Source organism: Natator depressus, chromosome 14, assembly GCF_965152275.1.
Source record: "Natator depressus isolate rNatDep1 chromosome 14, rNatDep2.hap1, whole genome shotgun sequence".
In the NCBI taxonomy this organism is placed as follows: Eukaryota; Metazoa; Chordata; order Testudines; family Cheloniidae; genus Natator; species Natator depressus.
The window spans coordinates 6,276,473-6,296,216 of NC_134247.1; the positions used below are offsets into that span (position 1 = coordinate 6,276,473).

The following is a 19,744-nucleotide window of genomic DNA, read 5'->3' on the forward strand; positions in this document are numbered from 1 at the left end:
GATTTGGGGTTAGGGTTTTGGTTTTTTTCCACACCACCCTCCAGGAAGAAGAGTTTAGAAACTATTTTCAACCTATTAAAAAGTTTTTCAGTTTCCCCTTAAGGGAGAGAGGGTTCAAAACAAAGACTTTCTTGTTGTTTTGGTAGGGCAGCTAAACCAGTCTTCCAAGGAGTTTCAGAGACCATGTGTTTCTCACCTGGAGAAGGAAGTCACCCCAGATCCTGTACTCTTCTGCATCTTGCTTTACTTTACTGAGGAACCAGGCCTAAGAGATAGGGACCTCAGGTACAGGAAGGGAAGTGGTCTTCGGGAAGGTAATAAAGGGAAGTGAAAGCTCTTCCTGAGTCTTTGCGCTGGATCCCAAGACTATGTCTCCCTGGTGCTGGGCAGGCGGGAGCTCTGCTTCCCTCCAAGACACTAACTGACCAAATGCAGAGCAGCCCTGTTGGACTCACACATGTGTTTAAATCGCTACAGTAGATTCACCAGTCTAGTCAGAGGAGAGACTGTGCATGTGGTTTGGCCCATTTGACTTCGGCATTATTTTAATTAGAAATGGGCCAAACCAAAATCATAAATCACAAAACCCCAGACGTGTCTGGATCTGAACTTTGAGGCCTGAGCACATTTCTGATAATATAACTCTTTATTAAGGCTGCAGCAGGTTCGTCCTTTGAAACAGACAGTCGCAGTTCTTGAGACTGTATTATTAGAGCTGGTTGAAAAATTTCCTGCTGAACATTTTCCCATTGGAAAATGCCATTTCACCAGAATCAAAACTTTCCATGGGCACCTGTCAAATTGGATGAAATTTTGCTTTGCGGGGCCAAAAAAAAATCAAAATAAAACATTTCAAAATGCTCCGCTTTGACATTTTTGGAATAGAACATTTTACTTTTCTATTTCAGAATGCACTTTTGTTTTGAAAGTTGATCTTATATTATATTAAAAATAATAAGGAACTCAAAAGGAAACATTTACCCCAAAACAACTTTTTGAAATTTCAAACTTGAACATTTTGTTCCCACTTGGAACAAAAACAAAATTTGAAATCACTGAATTTCCTGTGAAACAGACATTCTGGTTTTCCCCCACCGCTCCGCTTATTCTCATCATTGTTTGAGGGAAAGAAGCAGCACCAATGGGATAACATAAGTAGATACCAGGTTCTTAAATGACAGAGCTAATATAGGAAGAAATGAGTCTGATACCAGGTCTGTGAAGGATGGTGGTCCGAGCAGAGTGAAAGACAGCAGCTTCTGGGGTCCTGGCTGCCGGGCACTGAAGTGGCAGTTAGAAGTGGCTTGACCTGGTGCTGTGTTTTTCTATAATCTGCCCAGGCAGCCACACGGTCCAGTAAGAGTGGGGGTAGCCATATCAGAAGAATTTCTTGTCACCCACCATAGAACTTTTCAGAGTCCCGCTCTTTACCTAGGGCTTTGTTGCTTGCCTCTGGACACAGTCCCAAATTCTTACCTGTATGCCATCCTCAGCCTCTTCCCCTCCTCTACCTCCTGTCATCCTTGCCCCCCACCTTCTGCTCTGGTTTTGCTCGCTGTCCCTGCAAGCATGGTTTATGCATGGTGTGCTCATCAGAGCACTCGGTTGCCTGAAGCTTCTCTCTGCCAGGCACACCTCTGGGTTGAAGAAATGATAGGCAGAGACCAGGCACTGTCTTAAAGGTTTGTGATCATTCCACATCCCTGAGTTGCATGGCTAGCCTTTTAGCTCTAAGAAGCCTGCAGGTTTGTCAAAATCAGTTGGTATGATGCCAAAAACATGGTGATAAGAGAGTATAAGCATCTTATTTTGATTTTCTAGCCAACTTGGCACCATGGATTAATAAATGGATGTATATTGTAACTCATCACCTACTCTTCCATTTTAGATTACTGGTGTGTGGTCTTCTTATACTGCCTTTCCTGATCTCCAAGATAATAAGTGATGGAGAAATTGTTGCCCTTACGATGAAGGTTTCACCTCAGATGTATTTTCTCCAACCTGGACAGCAGCACCTCCGAACACGTCACACCAGCTTATTGATCCTCAATGATACAGGTGAGAAAAATGGAATTAATAATGTCAATGTTGGAATCTACAACACAGTACATTGTAAGTGTCCTGTTGATTTTTTTCTTTCAAAGAAACACACAAAACCAGTACAAAGTCGCAGAGTATATTCCTGCACTAAATCCTAGTGCATCTTAATAGTGACTCCCTGAATAATTCCTACAAGATCATTACATTAATTAGTTTAGACCAGAACAACATTTCTTGTTTGCATGCTTTGAAAATGTGAAGGGTTATAATCAGAGTCACTTCTAATCCACTATTAAATGGCTGTTGCATTTGCCATGATGTCCATACCTTGCTGCATGAATCATCTCCAGATTTTTTTTTAAAATGATGTTTCTAACCCTCATGGTTCTAAAGTAAACCTTGGAAACCTGAATCAAGTGTAAGCGGATTCTGTATTGGCTTCCTGCATCTGCAGAGAGCCTGCACTCATAACTCTGAAAGGTTTGACTGCCCCTAATCATCTCAATGGAATGTTTAGTTGAAAACTGAAATTGTGGGGACCTGTGGAGAGCAGACTGACTTTAATACCAAAAGAAACAAGATGGGCAGCAACTCTGCTGATTCATTATTCACAATTAATATTTCCGAATATTTCATTTCATAAAATATTCTGAGATTTCAACTTTTCATTGTGATTTGAGACAAAAAGCAAATTTCAAAATCTCTGAATTTCCATCCTGTAGTAAATTATATTTTTTAACCAGCTTTACTTCTCACCATGCGAACTTCCTGATTCCTGTGCGCAGCAAAGTAGTTTTTGCTAAGAAACACCTTCCTGTTAAAAGGTCAGACCATGCCCCCTTTCAGAAATCCATTACTTGAAAAATGTTAGAGGTGTAAGGCTAGTGAGATGGAAGAATTTCAAAGAGCTTCTCTCCAGACTTTCAGCTTCCAATAGACCTTATTAAAGTGACATTAGAATTTTACTAGGAATGGACCTAAGCCACATAGTTCAGATCTAGATACAGAATTTCTCACTGGGTGACTAGGGTGTTTGGATGGGATCTTCATTTTGATTTTATCATTCTTGTGCTTTTACTATAAAAGAACTGTCTAAATTCTGCTTTCTCTAATTTGTTAGATTCAGACATTGAGGACTTCATCCAGGCTGTGAAAAGTCAGAATATAATGTTGGAAATAGCTAATGGGAAAAACATCTCAGATGGTCAAGAATACAATGGGGCTATTAAAGTATCACTTGCAGACAAGGTAACTGAGACTAAGTAAATATGACGTTCTGTAAACTTTATAACTCAAAAACCACTGATGGAAGATGTTATGGTTATTTATTATTATTAGAGGTGGATTCAAGAAGCAAACTTTGGATCTAGCCTTTCCTATAGTTTGGAGACTCGTTTTTACTTTGGCTCATTGTACAGAAATGTGTCTGCAATGAAATCCAGATCTAGAGCTTGCATCCAAACATTGGCAACATCCAGGTCAAGGGGTTGGTTTATGCTCATCTCTAATTTATACGGTATTATGAATACACATGACAGTTTCTATAATAATACAAAGAAAAAGGTCTCTGCCTCAAAAAATAGATTAAAGAGGGTTTTGTTAGAAGAGCAATTTGAAGAATAATAAATTTTTAAAAATCCTTGTTTGGGTTTTAAGCTAGCAAATGGAGCAGGTATCATAAAAGTTTCATGGAGCAAGGTCAGCATACAACAATAGTAGAGATATGGGGATTTTTAACTGTAAAATCTGGGCCAAATTCTGTGCTTATTCACGCTGATGGAATAAATGGGCCAAAATTTACCCCTCTGCTTTTTTCAATCCAATTTCCTCAGCTAGCTAAAGTCTAGTTTTTAGAGTGAAGACTGACTAATCTTTCATTTCTTCAGCATTTCAGATTTTCAGTGATGTGCCATGCCAAGAGAATCAATTGCTTTCCAGTGCTTATGAACATCATTAGCAATGCATTACTAAGAAACTTAAATTCCACTAGGCATATTCAAGTCACGACTAGGATGTCCCCTATGGTATGTATTTGACATTCTGCCCAAGATTTTCAAAAGTGATGTGTTATTTTGGAAACCTCCATTTTTGGATGCCCAACTTGAGAACCCTTAAAAAAGCCTGATTTTCAGACAATGCTGAGCACTCACCCTCTGAAAATTAGGCCTCTTTAAAGGGTCTCAAGGTGAGCACACAAAAATGGAGGCACCCAGAGCCACCAGTCACTTCTGAAAATCTTGCTACTACGTGTCCCCATGTTCTCTCTTTTATATAATTTGAGGTCCCTTTCACCTGTTCTCTTTTCCAAGCTAAATGACGCTAGCTCTTTCATTCTCTAGTCATGCGTACAATAAGTCCCTTCCAGACATTCTTGTCACCATCTTGTCTTTTTGCTGAATTTTCAGTCTGTGCTGTTATATATTCCTTGAGATGAGGGGACCCAAACTGTACACATCATTCCTTACAAATGCAAATCTGTGTTTTACATGTGATAATACCGTTATGTTTTCATAGAAATTAGAGCTAGAAAAGAACTGCTAGATTGTTATCCAGACAGTGTGGGACAAGCCTTTAAGTCAAGCCATTCCCATCTCTACCCCAGCCAGTGCCAAATTGTTTCCACCTGTACATTTTCTAATGATTTGCCAAGTCTGGGGAGATGAATGGCCATTCCATCTCTAGGTACATTAGCCTCTGCTTGGGAAATTTCTGCTGGAGTGTGTGTGGATTCTAGGGTGGAGGGGAGGGTAATTATTTCCCAAGAGATGAGTTCTTCCAGTCCCCTGATCATTTTTGTTCTTCTCTGCATTTGTTTCAATTTGTCTCCATCCCCCTGTATTGTGGCATCCAGGACTGAATGCAACATTGCAGGGTCAGTCTGTAGAGAAGTGGCACTGGCTGTCACCTCTCTGGGTGCCTTACTAAAAGGGGTGCTTTGAGGTTGCATGGATATGATGCCTCTGCAGATGCAACTTCAAGCCAGACCTTTGTAAAGCAAATAGGATGCTTTTGTTTCTTCGGCTGTGTGGTGACATTATTTAAAATCTATTCTGTTATTATTATTTATAGGCATTACATAAGCACCCATGGCCATTATATGAAAGCATATAGCCATTTTTGCTTACTGTTTTTTAGATACCATCTGAGCACGGAATAAGGTTACTTTGGCATTCCATTCTTTTCATGTCTATTTTAGCTTCTGGTTTGGCACCTCACTTTGCAATGAGCAGCATAGGTGATTACAAGGTAAGAATTGATACTTTGGGTAGGTAAAAGTAAATGTCATATCTGCTGTGTTTCTTGTTTTTAACAATAGTTCTTCGCTTTTTCACATCTTGTAAAGATCTGGTGAGAAATCCAACCACGTCAGAGTTGTTTCCCAATTGGAAAAATGTGTGTTTGCGCGCGTGCTGTTCCTCTGACTTCTCCCATTGGTCCTAATCCTACAAACACTTCATGTGAGCATGTGAGTTGTAAGATTGATTTCAGTGAGACTACATATGCAGTCAAAGCTAAGGAAGTGTTTGCAGTATCGGGGCCATACTTTGGATTATCCAAACTCATATCCCCTCCCCTAATAGAATTCTAAACAAGTATTTTTATTTTTTCATATCTATTTTTTCAGAATGTATTTCCCATTCCATCTCGTTCAATGTAATTATTTGACAATTGAGTGAATGCTTTCTCTTTCCTTTCCATTTCCTTTCCTAGATAAAAGCTCACTCCCAGCTGTGGACTTCAGGCATGTTCCCTTCAGCATATTGGTGTGGCCAGGCTCTGGTGGACATTCCTCTCTGCTGTGCTCTTCTCTTCACAATGACTGGGATTATGTTTTTAATTAATTATAAAATTAGTCTGACTCCTGGATTATTAGCCTTACCTATGGTAAATTTCCTTTTAACAAACTATGTGGAAAATTCATCTTCAAGAATAAAATAACGGGGGGAAATTGAGGCCTGACTTTTTAAAAATGTTATCCAAGTACTCTAGGCTCTTGCATATCTTTCACCATCCTTGTATCGGAGCACCTGTTTTCTATTCTGAGCTTTGGGAGGCTTGAAAGATCTGTGTTGAAGTCTTCATTGATGGATATAGCAAGTGCTGACCTTAGAGAAAGGTTTAACACCCTCAGAAATCCATGCCACCTCATTTGGTCAGTTGTCAAATTGGCTGTCTTTTTCTGGAGAATCTCAGTAATAGAATTACAGCAAGGGTATTCTACAGGAGCACTGTGCTGTGTCAGGATAGATGGAGGGAGCAATGTGCCCGTCACCTGGCTATGTATGCCTGATTTTACACTGCACATTACCATAAGTTTGTCACTTTTTTTCAGCACCAAATTCAACATACATGTTCAGAAGGGAGAAATAGCTGTCCAGTCTTAGCATGTTGTTGGGTTTTCAGTTTGCAAGGAAGCGGTGTTCACTACAGTAGCATCCTTTCCCAGCTCCAAGTCCACTTTGGTTAAGGTTAGGTAGCACAAATGTTCCATCAAAAATGTCTGTGATACCATTTTTATCCTCTAAATTTGTGTTGCATATTGTGTGTGTTGGCATGATGCTCATTTTGATTCTCTCCATTCAGGTTGTTTCTATATTTGGCTATGCAGCATCCATTGTCGTCCTCACTTATGTGATCTCTTTTGCTTTTCGCAAAAAGAAAAGCTACAGTGACCTTTGGGCTTTTATCTTTATATTTGTAAGTACATGAAAGCTTTGAGGGGGGTTATAGTGTCATTGAAGATCAGATTTTATCATAGTGACAATCACAGATGGATCAAGCAGAAAAAATTCAGAGGACATAAGTGGGGATTTCATCCTGGAGTTTTGTTCAGCTTCTTATAAAGACAGGCGCCAATTTCAAAATTTGGACCTGGATCTTGCTTTCAGATTCAGAGGTTAAGAGGAGCTCCTGCTTCCCACTTGTCCAGCATCTGAGCAGGACATTCCATAACTGCTAAGATACCTGCAGTTGGAGCATGCTCACTGGGGAAACGCTCTCAAGTTGATATCTTCAGAGAAGCAAAATAATATATATAATTTCCTCTTAAAGTGGACTAATGGGTGTGTTGCCTTTGGTTTGTTTGTTTTTTTATCATGGCTTTCTAGGTTTCTTTCGTGCTTAATGGAATTTATTATATAATCCATGTGAACTTCATCACGACCATCCTCACTGCATTGATTCCTTTCTATACGTTAGCTGGCTGTATGAGAATAATTGTGAAGGTGCGTGCAGAACATAACAAACTCCAGCATAATACGCTTTTTTCTAGTTTTAATTTGAAAAAGTTGCAACAAAACCTAAAAAAAAAACCAAGGAGGTCGGATGAATTGTTTGTAGCACGCTGCCAGGTGCAGTCTGGCTAGATATGTACCATGACCTGAGCCTTGGGTTAAAATTTCAAACCAGTGCAATGATTCCTATCAGTAATCGTTACCAAAATTCTCAGCTGTACTGCACTATGAAATGCCACTTTGCATCTACAGAAAACTACCGGCATGACGAAGTATTGATCCAAATAGCCTATGCTGGATGCAGTACTGCAGCTATTCACTGAGAAGATGGAACCAAATATGCAGGCCAAATCCTAAGCGGTGCTGAGCATCTTTAATTCCCCTTGACTGCAGTGGGAATTTGCAGATGCTCAGCCTCTCTTCGGAATTGGCTCTGTGGTAGTATTTTGTATCTATGAGCACTCTCCCCATATGTAAGCCCTATGCCAAAGACTTTAGTGGACTGGTGAAAGTGTGGTGCAGAGGAAACAAGGAGATGAAGCCAAGGAGGCAGCTGTCTAAGGAGCTGCACAGGTTGCTTTACAAGGGGTCAATATGGAAGTGGAGTACGTGAGGGACTGTAATGAGAGGAAGGGAGAGAGCCGAAATCAATCTGGAAGAGGAAGATGAATGGGGAGGAGTCAGGGAGGCAGTAGGTCTAGAGAAGAATGAGGCAGGAGGAGAAGTGAGATTGGAGAAGGGTTGAAAATAGCGGGAGAGGAGAAATCTAGCAACCCTATGATGGTTCTTTGGAAGTGACACGGGGCAAGGGCTGTGGGAAGAGTGCCACCATTAGAGGGCAGCTGCAGATAGAGATGGAGGGAGGTAAAGGAACTGTGGATGGTGGGCGTTCCAGAGAAATCAGGAGAGAGGGTAAGCTGGGGTGGGGGGGAAGTTAGAGGTGAAGAGACTGGCAGAGTGGATGGAGGTGATGGCAGCGAATGGTGGGGATGAAGGGAAAAGCAAGGGTTGCCGGATGCAAGAAAAAGAAGGCAAAGGAGCAGTGGAAGGTAGGATGAGGGTCTAGTGGGGGTAAGAAAAGGTAGGAGATGGATGTGGGAGGAAGAAGGGAGAACATAAAGGTGGTGGGAGGAAAACAGGAAGCAAGGAGGGCAAGATAGAAGAGAAGATGGAGGATGTGGTGGAAGCGGGAGGCTCAGGGATGCATCACCTTGATCTCTCATTGAGTTATAGGAGTGAGTCCAATCATGCCAAACCAATGAAGTGCTGAGTAATTGTGCGGCCAAATGATAAACTGTAAAGCCCCTTTGAAACAGAGGTCTAGGAAGGTCCCGTACACTCTCTGTAACGATACCATAAGCATTGCGGAGAGCTCATATGTGTTTAAACTCAGAGGGATAAATTCCATCTTATCTTACATTCAAAGGATGTAGGCTTTCACTTTTACTCTACGCTGGAAATTGTTGCTGTTTCTAATCTGTAAATTGTTTTATCCTTATGCAGGTGTCGTCAGACCATTTATTTGACCCCTGGGAAGGTGATCAAGCAATGATGCTGAGCAAAGGCCACTTGCTTGTTAGCCTGACAGTAAGAACAAATTTCCATTTCCAAGATGATGTGAAGTTTTCCTGTTTTCAATGACCTCCTCTTGCTGAATGGAGTTTCGTTGCAGAAAATTTCTCACACTGCTGCTCTAAAAAAAGAAAAGAAAAGATCCTCTGCTCAATCCTGTGATGTGCTGAGCCCTTTCAACCCCCCATTGACTTCAGGGGGAATTGAGAGGGCTCAACATCTCACTGGTAAAGAGGGGCCATCCATTCCAGCTACCTGAGGGGGGGCAGTACAAGCGTTACCTTCACGGCATTTTTCTCATGTGGGCGTGAGTACCCTTGTGCATCTGCCACTCCCTGAAGGCTCTCCCCACACTCCTGCATCATAGCATCCTCCTCCTTCCTTCTTCCCCCCACTCTCTCAATTTCTCCATCCTTGGTAGAACTGATTTCACCTCCCAAGCGAGCGCCTTAACCACTGAGCTATAATCCATCCTCACACTCTCTCTGGCAAGACAACAGAGTCAATGTCAGAGCCAATATTAGATCTGAGTTGTTCCTGCTCTCAGTCCTGTGCTCCAATCGCTAGGCCATGCCTCTGTCTTTTTTTGCACTCCGTTTATCTTCACATGGGATGCTAAAATCTGAAATTTGAAAAGAAGTATTTGGGTAAAATCCCTGGCTCCGCTGAAGTAAATCGGAGTTTCGCCATTGACATCAATGGATCCAGGCATTTCACCCATTGTCTTTTGCTTATTTTCCAGCCATACCTGCACTGTATTATTTTTATTTTCATTCTGCGATGTCTGGAGTGGAAATATGGAAGAAAAACTACGAGAGAGGATCCAATCTTCAGGTCTGTGGAAAACAGAATCTATACAAATTGAATTGAGCCTTGGGCTGAATGGATCAGGTGTTCATGACACAGGAGCTACATGTGGAAATCTGCCTCTGTACTATATGCTTCAAGAACACTGAGTTTGGTTTCTTTTCTCTGTAGAATTTCTCCAAGGAAAGAGATCTTCCGCCAAAACCCTGAAGAGTCTGAAGGAGAAGATGAAGATGTTCAAGCTGAAAGAATGAGATCCAGGAGCGTGATGACCTGTCAGAACCAGGAAGAGGTAAAAATGAATAAGGAGAATGTGCATCCAACACGAAATCATAGAATCACAGAAATGTAGGACTGGTAGGGACCTCAATAGGTCATCTAGTCTGTGCTCAAGGTAGGATTGTGTAATAACTAGACTATTCCAGACAGGTGTTTGTCTAACCTGTTCTTTAAAACCTCCAATGACAGAGATTCCACAGCCTCCCTAGGCAATTTGTTCCAGTGCTTAACTACCCTGACACTTACGAAGTTCTTCCTAATGTCCAACCTAAATAATGACAATACATTATTTGGGTAGAGGCACGCTGCACATCTCCCCACATTACCCTGACAATTGCTATCAAACCTGATATCAAATGGAATTAGATGGGTGTTTAATCTCTGGCGCTCCTTCATCTCTCTGTTAAGATTGCCAATATTAAAGCAAAGAGTAATGATTGGCTGTGTGATATAGACACCTGAATACTAGGGACCACGTTCTGATTTCATTTATGCTGGTGGCTCTTTTAAATTTTATAGACTTCTGTAATAAAACATTTGCTGATGTAGTTGTAAACTACAGTGTAATGCATAGCAGTTAGCCTGACTTTAAATCTGCTTAATCTTCACCAGGCCTTCATTCTGATCCACGAACAGCACAGTGCAGTTAAATGCTAGCTCTTTATATATTTCATTTTGCAGTAAAACCATCCATTTCTGCATTATGCTTATGCTATGTGAGTCTTCCCTGTCTTCACCCTAGAGCCAGAGCACAAGGGAGCTGCTTAATCTTACTCAAGACTTTTTATGCAAAAATACCTCCTGGTCATGGGGAAAACACAAGCTAAAGAGAGTTTCTCACATATTACCTATTTTCCTCTGGCTAATGTCACCAGCAGGGAGAAGAGATGGTGGCTCCATCCTACTGCCAGACAGGAAGAGCAGGGCAGCCTGTGAATTGGCAGAGTCTGGGCGGTGCCTCAAGATGCTTTGTACTTAAAGCTGGCCCTGGACACTGGAAAACATTTAACAGGCTCTTGGTGTCACAAGCAGAGCTAGTCGGGAAATGGGATTTTTTGGAGAAAAATTCAACTTTTTGTCAAACAACAGTTTTCATCCAAAAAACAAAATTGGTTTCCAGTTTTCCAATGAAGAATTGAAAATATTCAAGGAAATCAGACACTTTCTATGAACGTTTTAATTTATCTGAAAGCCCAACTTGCCATCGAAAAGAAGTTTAGATGGAAAATTTTCAACCAGCCGTAGTCACAAGCAGCGCTGCCTGGAAAAGGGGATCCCTTACCAAGAAAAAATTTGCATGTCTGCCAGAAAATCATTCCAGCAGAAAATTCCTGAATGGCGCTCGTGACAAGTGATGTCCATAAATGATTTTTCAGTAAAAAGGCCACCAACCACAGAAGCCTCAGAAACGCCCAACTTTTTCTTACCATGTGCATTTTCAGAGCTGGGTGTTGAGCCATAGATAGCTGCTTCTCAAACTGTGCTTAATAAATCCACAAGTCCACATAGTTAACAATAGTCAACTAGAAATTTTAAAATGTCAGCAGAGGAAGGAAGTGAGGAGGGTTTGTGATACTAAATGAATTCTAAGGAACAGTTTTCTTGATCATCTTTCATTCATTTCTCAGATTGGGCCATATCTGCTACAGCCATATATTTTGTCAAAGTGATGGTGGTTTGCTTTTGTTCCACAGAGACCAATCCTTAGCGTCAACAGTCTACGCAAGGAATACAAAGACAAGAAGGCCAGCTCCATTTTTAAGAAAAGGAAGAAAGTCGCCACAAGAAATGTCTCCTTTTGCGTTAAAAAAGGTCAGAACAAACAAGTATATCACTAGAGGTTTTTAAAACAATGTTATGCATTTTGTTTAATAGAATATTTAGAGCTTGTGAAAGTTACTGGATTAACATCACTGGTGACTGAAGTCTTCTATTTATCACAAGCACCAAGCATGACAAATCAAGTAATTTTGGGTAGGGGCTTGTTGCAAGTGTCCTCGCATTACCTGGCTAATTTTTCTCAAACCTAACCTATGGAATTAGATGGGTGTGTAATCTCTGGCGGTCCTCCATCTCTCTGTTAAGATTGCCAATATTTATGGAAATAGTAATGGTTGATTTTGTGATATAGACACCTCAATACTGGAGGCCATATTCTGATTTCATTTATGCTGGTGAGTCTTTTAAATTTTGTAGACTTCTCCAGACATATGCAGGTGTAACTGTGACTGGAATCTGATCATAGGGATTTGACTGGCCCTATCAGCGGAGTTTACAATGGCCACTGAACAAGCATCAGATGGTAGAGAACTTCAGTCCCTACCAACCCAGGTGGAATTTAAATCAGTGACCCAGGAATGCTTCTCTATCTCATCACCAGTTCAGAGATTTGAGTACATATTTGTACCGCCAGCACAAATGGCAGACCATCAAGCGGATCAGTTTCAGGAAACATAAAAGCCTTCTACACGATATTCCAAACCATTTGCATGAGGCACTAGTCCAGTAGAGAAAAATAGCTGCAACTCTTTGCAAAAATGTTCGATTTCCCTGGTTCTGCCCCCTCTCTTCTGTAGTGACGTACAGTTGCTAGCCGTTCCGGTAGATGGTACTCGTCTGTCCATTTTATTCTAGGTGAAGTTTTCGGGCTACTTGGACCCAACGGGGCTGGCAAAAGCACAACTCTAAAGGTGATCGTTGGAGACACGTCCCTAACTGCTGGACAGGTAGGAGAAACCTGGGAAAGAGGAGAAGGAGAATTGTCTATTCTGAATGCTAACTGAAAGCTGAAAACTCCAGGGTTATATCCTGGTCCTATTGAAATCAATGGCAGCAGATCGATTGACTTCAACAGGTATATCTACACTGCATCTAGAAGTAAGCCTTCCAGCCCACGCCCACAGACTCACGCTTGCGGTACTCAGGCTAGAGCACTAAAAGAAGCCGGGAGGTTGCCTGAGTTCCAGCCTGAGCCGCAACATCAAAATAACGTCTACACAGCTATTGTTAGCATGCTAGCGTGAGCCCTGATAACACGAGTCTGTGGACCCAGTTGGGAAGCTCGCTTCCTGAGGCAATGTACACATACTCAGCTGGGCCAGGATTTCACCCTAAGAGTTTGAAACGTACAATAAACAACAATAAGTTTGCAGTAATGACATCAAAGCCGTGCAGCCTTAGTTTCCAAACATTGTCTTACACAGTGGGAAAAGCTTGACTTGTTGGATTTGGGCGCTGCAGCCTAATTGCTACAGTTCTGAGATGTATTCATTTGTGTTTAATCATTTTTGTTGCTCTTCTCTGGACTTTCTCCAATTTGTCCACATCCTGGACCTGAGAATACAGAACAATCTGAGTCAACAGTGTAACACTGTTGCAAAAAAAGCAAACATCTTTCTGGGATGTATTAGCAGGAATGTTGTAAGCAAGACATGCAAAGTAATTTTTCCGCTCTACTCCGCGCTGATTAGGCCTCAACTGCAGTATTGTGTCCAGTTCTGGGCACCACATTTCAGGAAAGATGTGGACAAATGAGAGAAAGTCCAGAGAAGAGCAACAAAAATGATTAAAGGTCTAGAAAACATGACCTATGAAGGAAGATTGAAAAATTTGGGTTTGTTTAGTCTGGAGAAGAGAAGACTGAGAGGGGACATAACAGTTTTCAAGTACATAAAAGGTTGGTACAAGGAGGAGGGAGAAAAATTGTTCTCCTTAACCTCTGAGAATAGGACAAGAAGCAGTGGGCTAAAATTGCAGCAAGGGAGGTTTAGGTTGGACATTAGGAAAAACTTCCTAACTGTCAGGGTGGTCAAGCACTGGAATAAATTGTCTAGGGAGGTTGTGGAATCTCCATCATTGGAGATTTTTAAGAGCAGGTTGGACAAACACCTGTCAGGAATGGTCTAGATAATACTTAATCCTGCCATGAGTGCAGGGAACTGGATTAGATGACCTCTCGAGGTCCCTTTCATGAACATGGTAAATAATTCCTTCCTATTAGTTTACCCCTAATCTTATAGCCCCCTTCCTTTCGCTCCTTCCCCACAGCATTACAAAAAGGAGACTGCATTTTACCTTTTTTCCCTGTCTCCCTTTGACTGTGCTGAAGTAGTGGGGCCATATTAGAGCTGAAACCTGCAGAGCCCTCAGCTGGGCCCTTGGTGAGGTCTGCAGGATTCCACGTTGAAGAAGAGTTTTTAAAAAGTGTGAAGAAACACTTCTACCTCTGAGCCCAGAATAAGCCGATTGTTTGTGCAGGTGGTGATGAAGGGGGCAGATGCAGCTGCTTCTCAACCAGAAGAGGACACAACTGACTTCCTAGGGTATTGCCCTCAGGAGAACCCTCTCTGGCCAAATCTTACTGTTCAGGAACATCTGGAGGTTTATGCTGCTGTGAAAGGGATGAGGAAAGAAGATGCTGCTGTTACTATCAAACGGTACAGAAATAAAATGATTCCAGCCTCCATGGCAGGTGGAGGGATGTACATTGTGTTTAATCACCGTTAGCGACCTCTGCGCCCATCTTGTCTAAAGCTGTTTCTGGTTCAGCTTCATCACATTCGTGTACCTATGACATAGAAGAAAAGGTGGAGCTCTTTCCCCCCTTGCTCAGGTTAAATGAAATGAAAGCAGGGAAGGTTTAAAAAAATCCCTGTAAGGCATTTCATTGGGCACACAGGGCCCAGCTAGGAAAGCTGGAGTTTGCCTGGTCACTTGTCTTTTGGCCATTGGAATGGGAACTACTAGTGTGAAAAACAGCAAAAATATTTGTGTATTTAGCAAAAAATGGAGAGGTTTTCTAATGACTACACAGGAAAATAAGAATTTCAGGGGGGTTCACATTTTAGAATTTCAAGGTTTTGAAATTTCATAGTGAAAAATCGGGAAGTTGGTTGTTTGTTTTTTTTTAACTAGTATCAGTTTGTTATTGTTGTTATAAGTTGTTATTACTATTGTTATTATTTGTACTATAGGAGGGTCCAGGAACCCCAGGAGCAGGGCTTGCTAGTGCTGTAGAGTATACACAGCATGTATTTTAATTTCCAAGACACACCAAGCGTCTGTGACAAATAGGGGACACAAGAGGAAGGATAGCTGGGTGGGTGGTTTTGAGCCAATTATATTTTAATAAATAAACATCTAAAAAGTAAATGGGTGACTGAGAACGTCATTGTTGCTGGAGAAGATTGGGCAGGGAGCCAGAGGATGGAGTGATGATGGTTTGTGAGATCACAAGGGTGGCTGTAGAAATGATTATGATGTAACAGACAGAGGGGTTCAAGGCTAGGAAGGAGCAGGTCTCCCCTCAGGTGGCTCCATAGGGAGAGACATGCCTGATAGGTTCATTTCACTTTTTCTCCCCACCAGGGTAGTGAATGCTCTGAAACTTCAGGAGCATCTTCAAAAACCAGCCAAGAAACTACCGGCAGGAATAAGCAGAAAGGTGTGGATTTTGTTCTCTCTGTGATTTATGTTCTAAAACCCATCACTTCCTAGTTGCTGTTTCCACCTGGGCCCTCCTGAAGAGTTCAGAAGGAAGACTTCAAGTTGTCTTTTCAGGAAGTTTGGGGATCTTTTTTCCTGCAAATGCTTTTGGCTTTGTGGGTATTAAGCCAGTGCTATTGGGTGCCATCTAGAGGACACAAAAGGCAAATATTTTGCACTCTGTAAGTAGAGTTGTCATCTCAGAGGTGCAAAAAACTGTGGCATCTGGAATGATCCCAAGCCTATAAAACTGGACAGCTGGCAATGTGTACAGATTTCCTAGGAGAGCTATCTCAAAAAAGGGATGATCCTGGGAAAACCTGGACAGATAGCAACCCTATCTATAAGGCAGGGATAAATCAGCCCTGGCAAGGATGGTTCAGTAGTGTCTAGAGAAGGGGATGAACCGTTCCAGGAAGATCCCTCTCAATCATTCTTTATTTTGGAATGGCAAGTGAAAAGGACTGAGCTGCCTCAAGTTGTATTTTTGTGCATTGCTCTATAGCTGGTGCATCCCTGCCCTGGATTTCTAATTAAAGACGGACCTGAGCCCAAAACTCTGGATCTGAACTTCTCTAGAGTTCAGGGGTGTTTGAGGTTGAGGTTTTGGATCAGCCCAGTAGAGAGAGAGGGACCATTCATGCAGTTTGGAACTGGATCTGAAGTTCTCCAAAGACCAGGGGTATGAAAAGGAGTGAATTCACACCCTTCTCTGGAACATCTTGGAAAAGGAGAAAGAAATGTTACACATTGTTTCTTTAGCAGACAGCGGGTCACACCTTACTGTGCAGTGTCAGAATCACTGGAGAAGCCTGAGTAGACGGTGAAGATGTCGTGGGTGAGAGAAGCCCCCTCAGCATGTGTCACTGACATGCCTGACCTGTTCATTCCCTGCAGATTCAGTCAAAGCTTGCTTTCTTCATACCGTTACACTCACCACATGTTGACAGTCCCTCAAAGTGCATGCCACATTATAAAAAAGGGGGTGCCTGCATTAAACCACCTGAGCCGTTCTGGCTATGACTGTGCTGAGTGAAGGCAGTTACGACCAATGAGACCAGTGCACGCAGTGAAGGTAAAAGCCACTGACTTTGTGATCTCCCTCATCAGGTATGCTTTGCACTGAGCATGCTGGGCAAGCCCATGCTGGTGCTTTTGGATGAACTGTCGACTGGAATGGATCCCATGGGGCAACATCATGTGCGGTGAGTGAGGCTAACTGTCCAGAAGGCAGCATGGAAGCCAGCTGTTCGAATGCTCCTTGGGCTTGTTAGAGAGACAAAGTGGGTGAGGTAATGTCTTTGATTGGACCAACTGCTGTTGGTGAGAGGGATCAGCTTTCGAGGCTCAGGGAAGGAGAAGGCCTCATGGAGGTTCATAGCAGAGGAGATGACCCCCTACTACACTTGTTTTGGGGTGCAGCCTGCACAGCAAGCGGCATGTAGTTTTGGGGGGCATGTCAGGTGTGTGATGTGCCCTGGGAGGATTTGAAGCACAGCAGCCTTTGTGTTCCCAGCACTCAAGTTTTGCAATGCTGCCTGACCTCTTAGTGAGCCATGCAAGTGAGCGAAGCTCTTTTGACAGAATCCAGCTCTGTGGTAGCAGGAGAGAGGGTCTGAATTTTCAATCCAGACTTAGTTACTCCTAGGCCGCTCTCTCTGATTCACACTCATAAAATAATCTGACATCCAAAGGGCCGGGCCCTTGCTTTCAGAACAAACCGTAGGAACCTTTTTATCATTATTTCAATCCTTGCGCTGTAGCAGATCATTACTTGTAGGGGGATGAGCAAACCCAACAAGGAGCACTTCAATTCTAAAGGTTTAGGTTCCTTGTTAGTGTGACCTTCTACCCTTCCCCCACCTGGACTCCCACCTGATTTGCCTGTGATCACTCTGAAAATATCAGTGATCGTTTTCTAAGCACAACATAGACCATACCAGCCTCCGTCTCTTTGCTTTCTCAGATACCCTCAAGCTGCAATTATGTTCCTAACCCTCCTTCTCTTCTTTCACTGTGTCCTTCCTCCCCCCTCCCCCACTTGTCTTTCCTCTCTGCAAGTCATCCCTAGCTCTCCACCCCAATGGCCTTGAACTTTGAAGGTTCAGTGATCATGCAAGTTCTGCTATTTTGGTTAGCTTATTAGTTTTTCCTTTCATTATTGTAAAAGGGCAGCTGTAGGAGGAAAGTTACATGTCTCTGCCTTATCTGGAAGTCAGAGCAGCGATGCAGGAAAATACTCACAGGAGTTACACATTGCAAATCAAACGTATTTTTTGGTTGCAGGACAGCTGTTCGTGCTGCATTGAAAAATAAGAAACAAGGAGTCATCTTGACAACCCATTACATACAAGAGGCTGAGTCACTGTGTGACCGAGTGGCCATCATGGTGTCTGGAAAGCTTCGGTAAGCAGCAGCAGACACATTAGAGAAATATAAGGGCATGTCTACACTTACCTCCGGAGCAATCGATCCAGCAGGGGTCGATTTATCGCGTCTAGTGAAGACACGATAAATCGACCGCCGAGCGCTCTCCCGTCGACTCCGGTACTCCACCGGAGCGAGAAGCGTAGGTGGAGTCGACGGGGGAGCGTCAGCAGACGACCTACTGCAGTGAAGACACCGCGGTGAGTAGACCTAAATACATTGACTTCAGCTACATTATTCACGTAGCTGAAGTTGCGTAACTTAGATCGATCCCCCCTCCCCTCCCAGCAGTGTAGACCAGGCCTAAGTGTCAAAAATTAATACAGCTTTGGATTAAAAAAAAATTCAGGGACCAGCATTAAATATACATTGTCAAAATTCAGTTGCAAAGCTGTTGTTAAGTGCTTGCACATTGCCAGTTTATTTTGCCAAGAGATACTGCTCCTTCCAAGGAATACTGTTGTTTAAACACAAAGTAAATGTATTCCCTTGGAAGACAGATAGACTTAGGAAGAATCTGAGCTAATATCAATCCTTCCCCTAGAGAACTAATAGAAAAACTAATGAATTCAACCACTTTCTTCACATCATGTGGTTGCAATTACTAAAAGAGAGTAGTGAGAACCATTGATGAGTGTTTCACTTTGTGCTTCTCTCCTCTGCAGCTGTATCGGCTCCATTCAGTACCTGAAAAGCAAGTTTGGCAAAGGTTACTTGCTGGAAATTAAAGTGAAGGCTCCAGAACAAGTTGATCTCATCCATGCAGAGATTACACGAATCTTCCCACTTGCAGCACGTCAGGAACGGTAACTTAAAAGAATGCTGGAGCTTTATTGACAATGCAAATGCTTCTGTGCTGCAGGGGTTACATAGTGGGCTTGGATGCTATTTGAATTTGCGTGCAATCGGCACAACAGTGGGTTAACTTAGAGATCTGAGTTTGTGTGTGAGGTGTATGAATTCCAGCATCCACAAAGCCAGGGGATGATAGGCTGGAGAGGGTAGGACACCAACTGAGCCCATCTACAACACCTCCTACTCACCAGTCCAGAATATGGCTTCAAAGAGTGGCAATTGGTTACAACAATAGGCCCAGGAAGATTATTAAAAAGGATGAGTATTAATTATCATCAGGGCCAAAGGAAACAGTAATGAAGTTAGTATGTCCAACTTAGTATGCACACCTTATGATGGAACATACGTCTTGGGTCACTCATGGAGGGAGAGGGAATACCACACTGAAAGCTGGACAGCACATAAACTTTCGTAAGAAAGACTAACGTTTTGAAAAGGTACATTTAGAAATTGTTCTACCAAACAATTTTGATCAGTTTGGGAATATTTTCCAAGCTGATGTCCATTATTTACTTTTTTCTAAATATCCCATTTAGGGGTTGGACATTCCATACTAGTAAAATAAAAAAGATGAATTCTCCAGGGTACCAACCGTCTTTCTCTTAGTGGGACCCTTGTAAAATCATTCAACGTTTAGAGTCTTCCTCTATGTGACTCCAATGCAAAAAAACCTAGCTTCCTAACATTTCTCTTCTGAATCCACTGATATTAATTTGAATAAGGATACAAGTTCCATGACAAAGTAATTTTACTGTGAGTGGACAAGTGCTTTCAATACCCCAGCTTCTCTTGTATGCATAACCACCCACAAATTATTTTTATGATGTTGCATTAATATCCTAATATATTAGGTGCTATATCGCAACATACAGTCCCAACCCCAAAGAGCTAACAATCTGAATGACAAAAACAGATGAAGGGTAAAGGAAAGGGATATGCCATACAAGCTGAGTAGAAAGGCTGATGACTGGTACGTGTGTTCACAGGAGAGAACCCCATTTCCCATAGTTATATATTTTAAGATCAGAAAGAACCATTATGATCAT

General features: G+C 42.2%; 1 protein-coding gene across 1 annotated transcript in view; it reads left to right on the plus strand.

Moving 5' to 3' along the window:
- The window catches only part of LOC141998288 (ABC-type organic anion transporter ABCA8-like), a 58,787-nt gene that overhangs the window by 32,896 nt on the left and 6,147 nt on the right, over positions 1-19,744 (plus strand). The window contains exons 20-36 of the mRNA XM_074971021.1: positions 1,889-2,058; positions 3,161-3,288; positions 3,927-4,064; positions 5,176-5,286; positions 5,752-5,925; positions 6,625-6,738; positions 7,149-7,265; positions 8,778-8,861; positions 9,589-9,680; positions 9,825-9,945; positions 11,627-11,744; positions 12,567-12,658; positions 14,190-14,368; positions 15,300-15,375; positions 16,527-16,621; positions 17,703-17,822; positions 18,509-18,649. Coding sequence (XP_074827122.1) covers positions 1,889-2,058; positions 3,161-3,288; positions 3,927-4,064; positions 5,176-5,286; positions 5,752-5,925; positions 6,625-6,738; positions 7,149-7,265; positions 8,778-8,861; positions 9,589-9,680; positions 9,825-9,945; positions 11,627-11,744; positions 12,567-12,658; positions 14,190-14,368; positions 15,300-15,375; positions 16,527-16,621; positions 17,703-17,822; positions 18,509-18,649 — 2,070 coding nt within the window. The remainder of the gene's footprint in view (positions 1-1,888; positions 2,059-3,160; positions 3,289-3,926; positions 4,065-5,175; positions 5,287-5,751; positions 5,926-6,624; positions 6,739-7,148; positions 7,266-8,777; positions 8,862-9,588; positions 9,681-9,824; positions 9,946-11,626; positions 11,745-12,566; positions 12,659-14,189; positions 14,369-15,299; positions 15,376-16,526; positions 16,622-17,702; positions 17,823-18,508; positions 18,650-19,744) is intronic.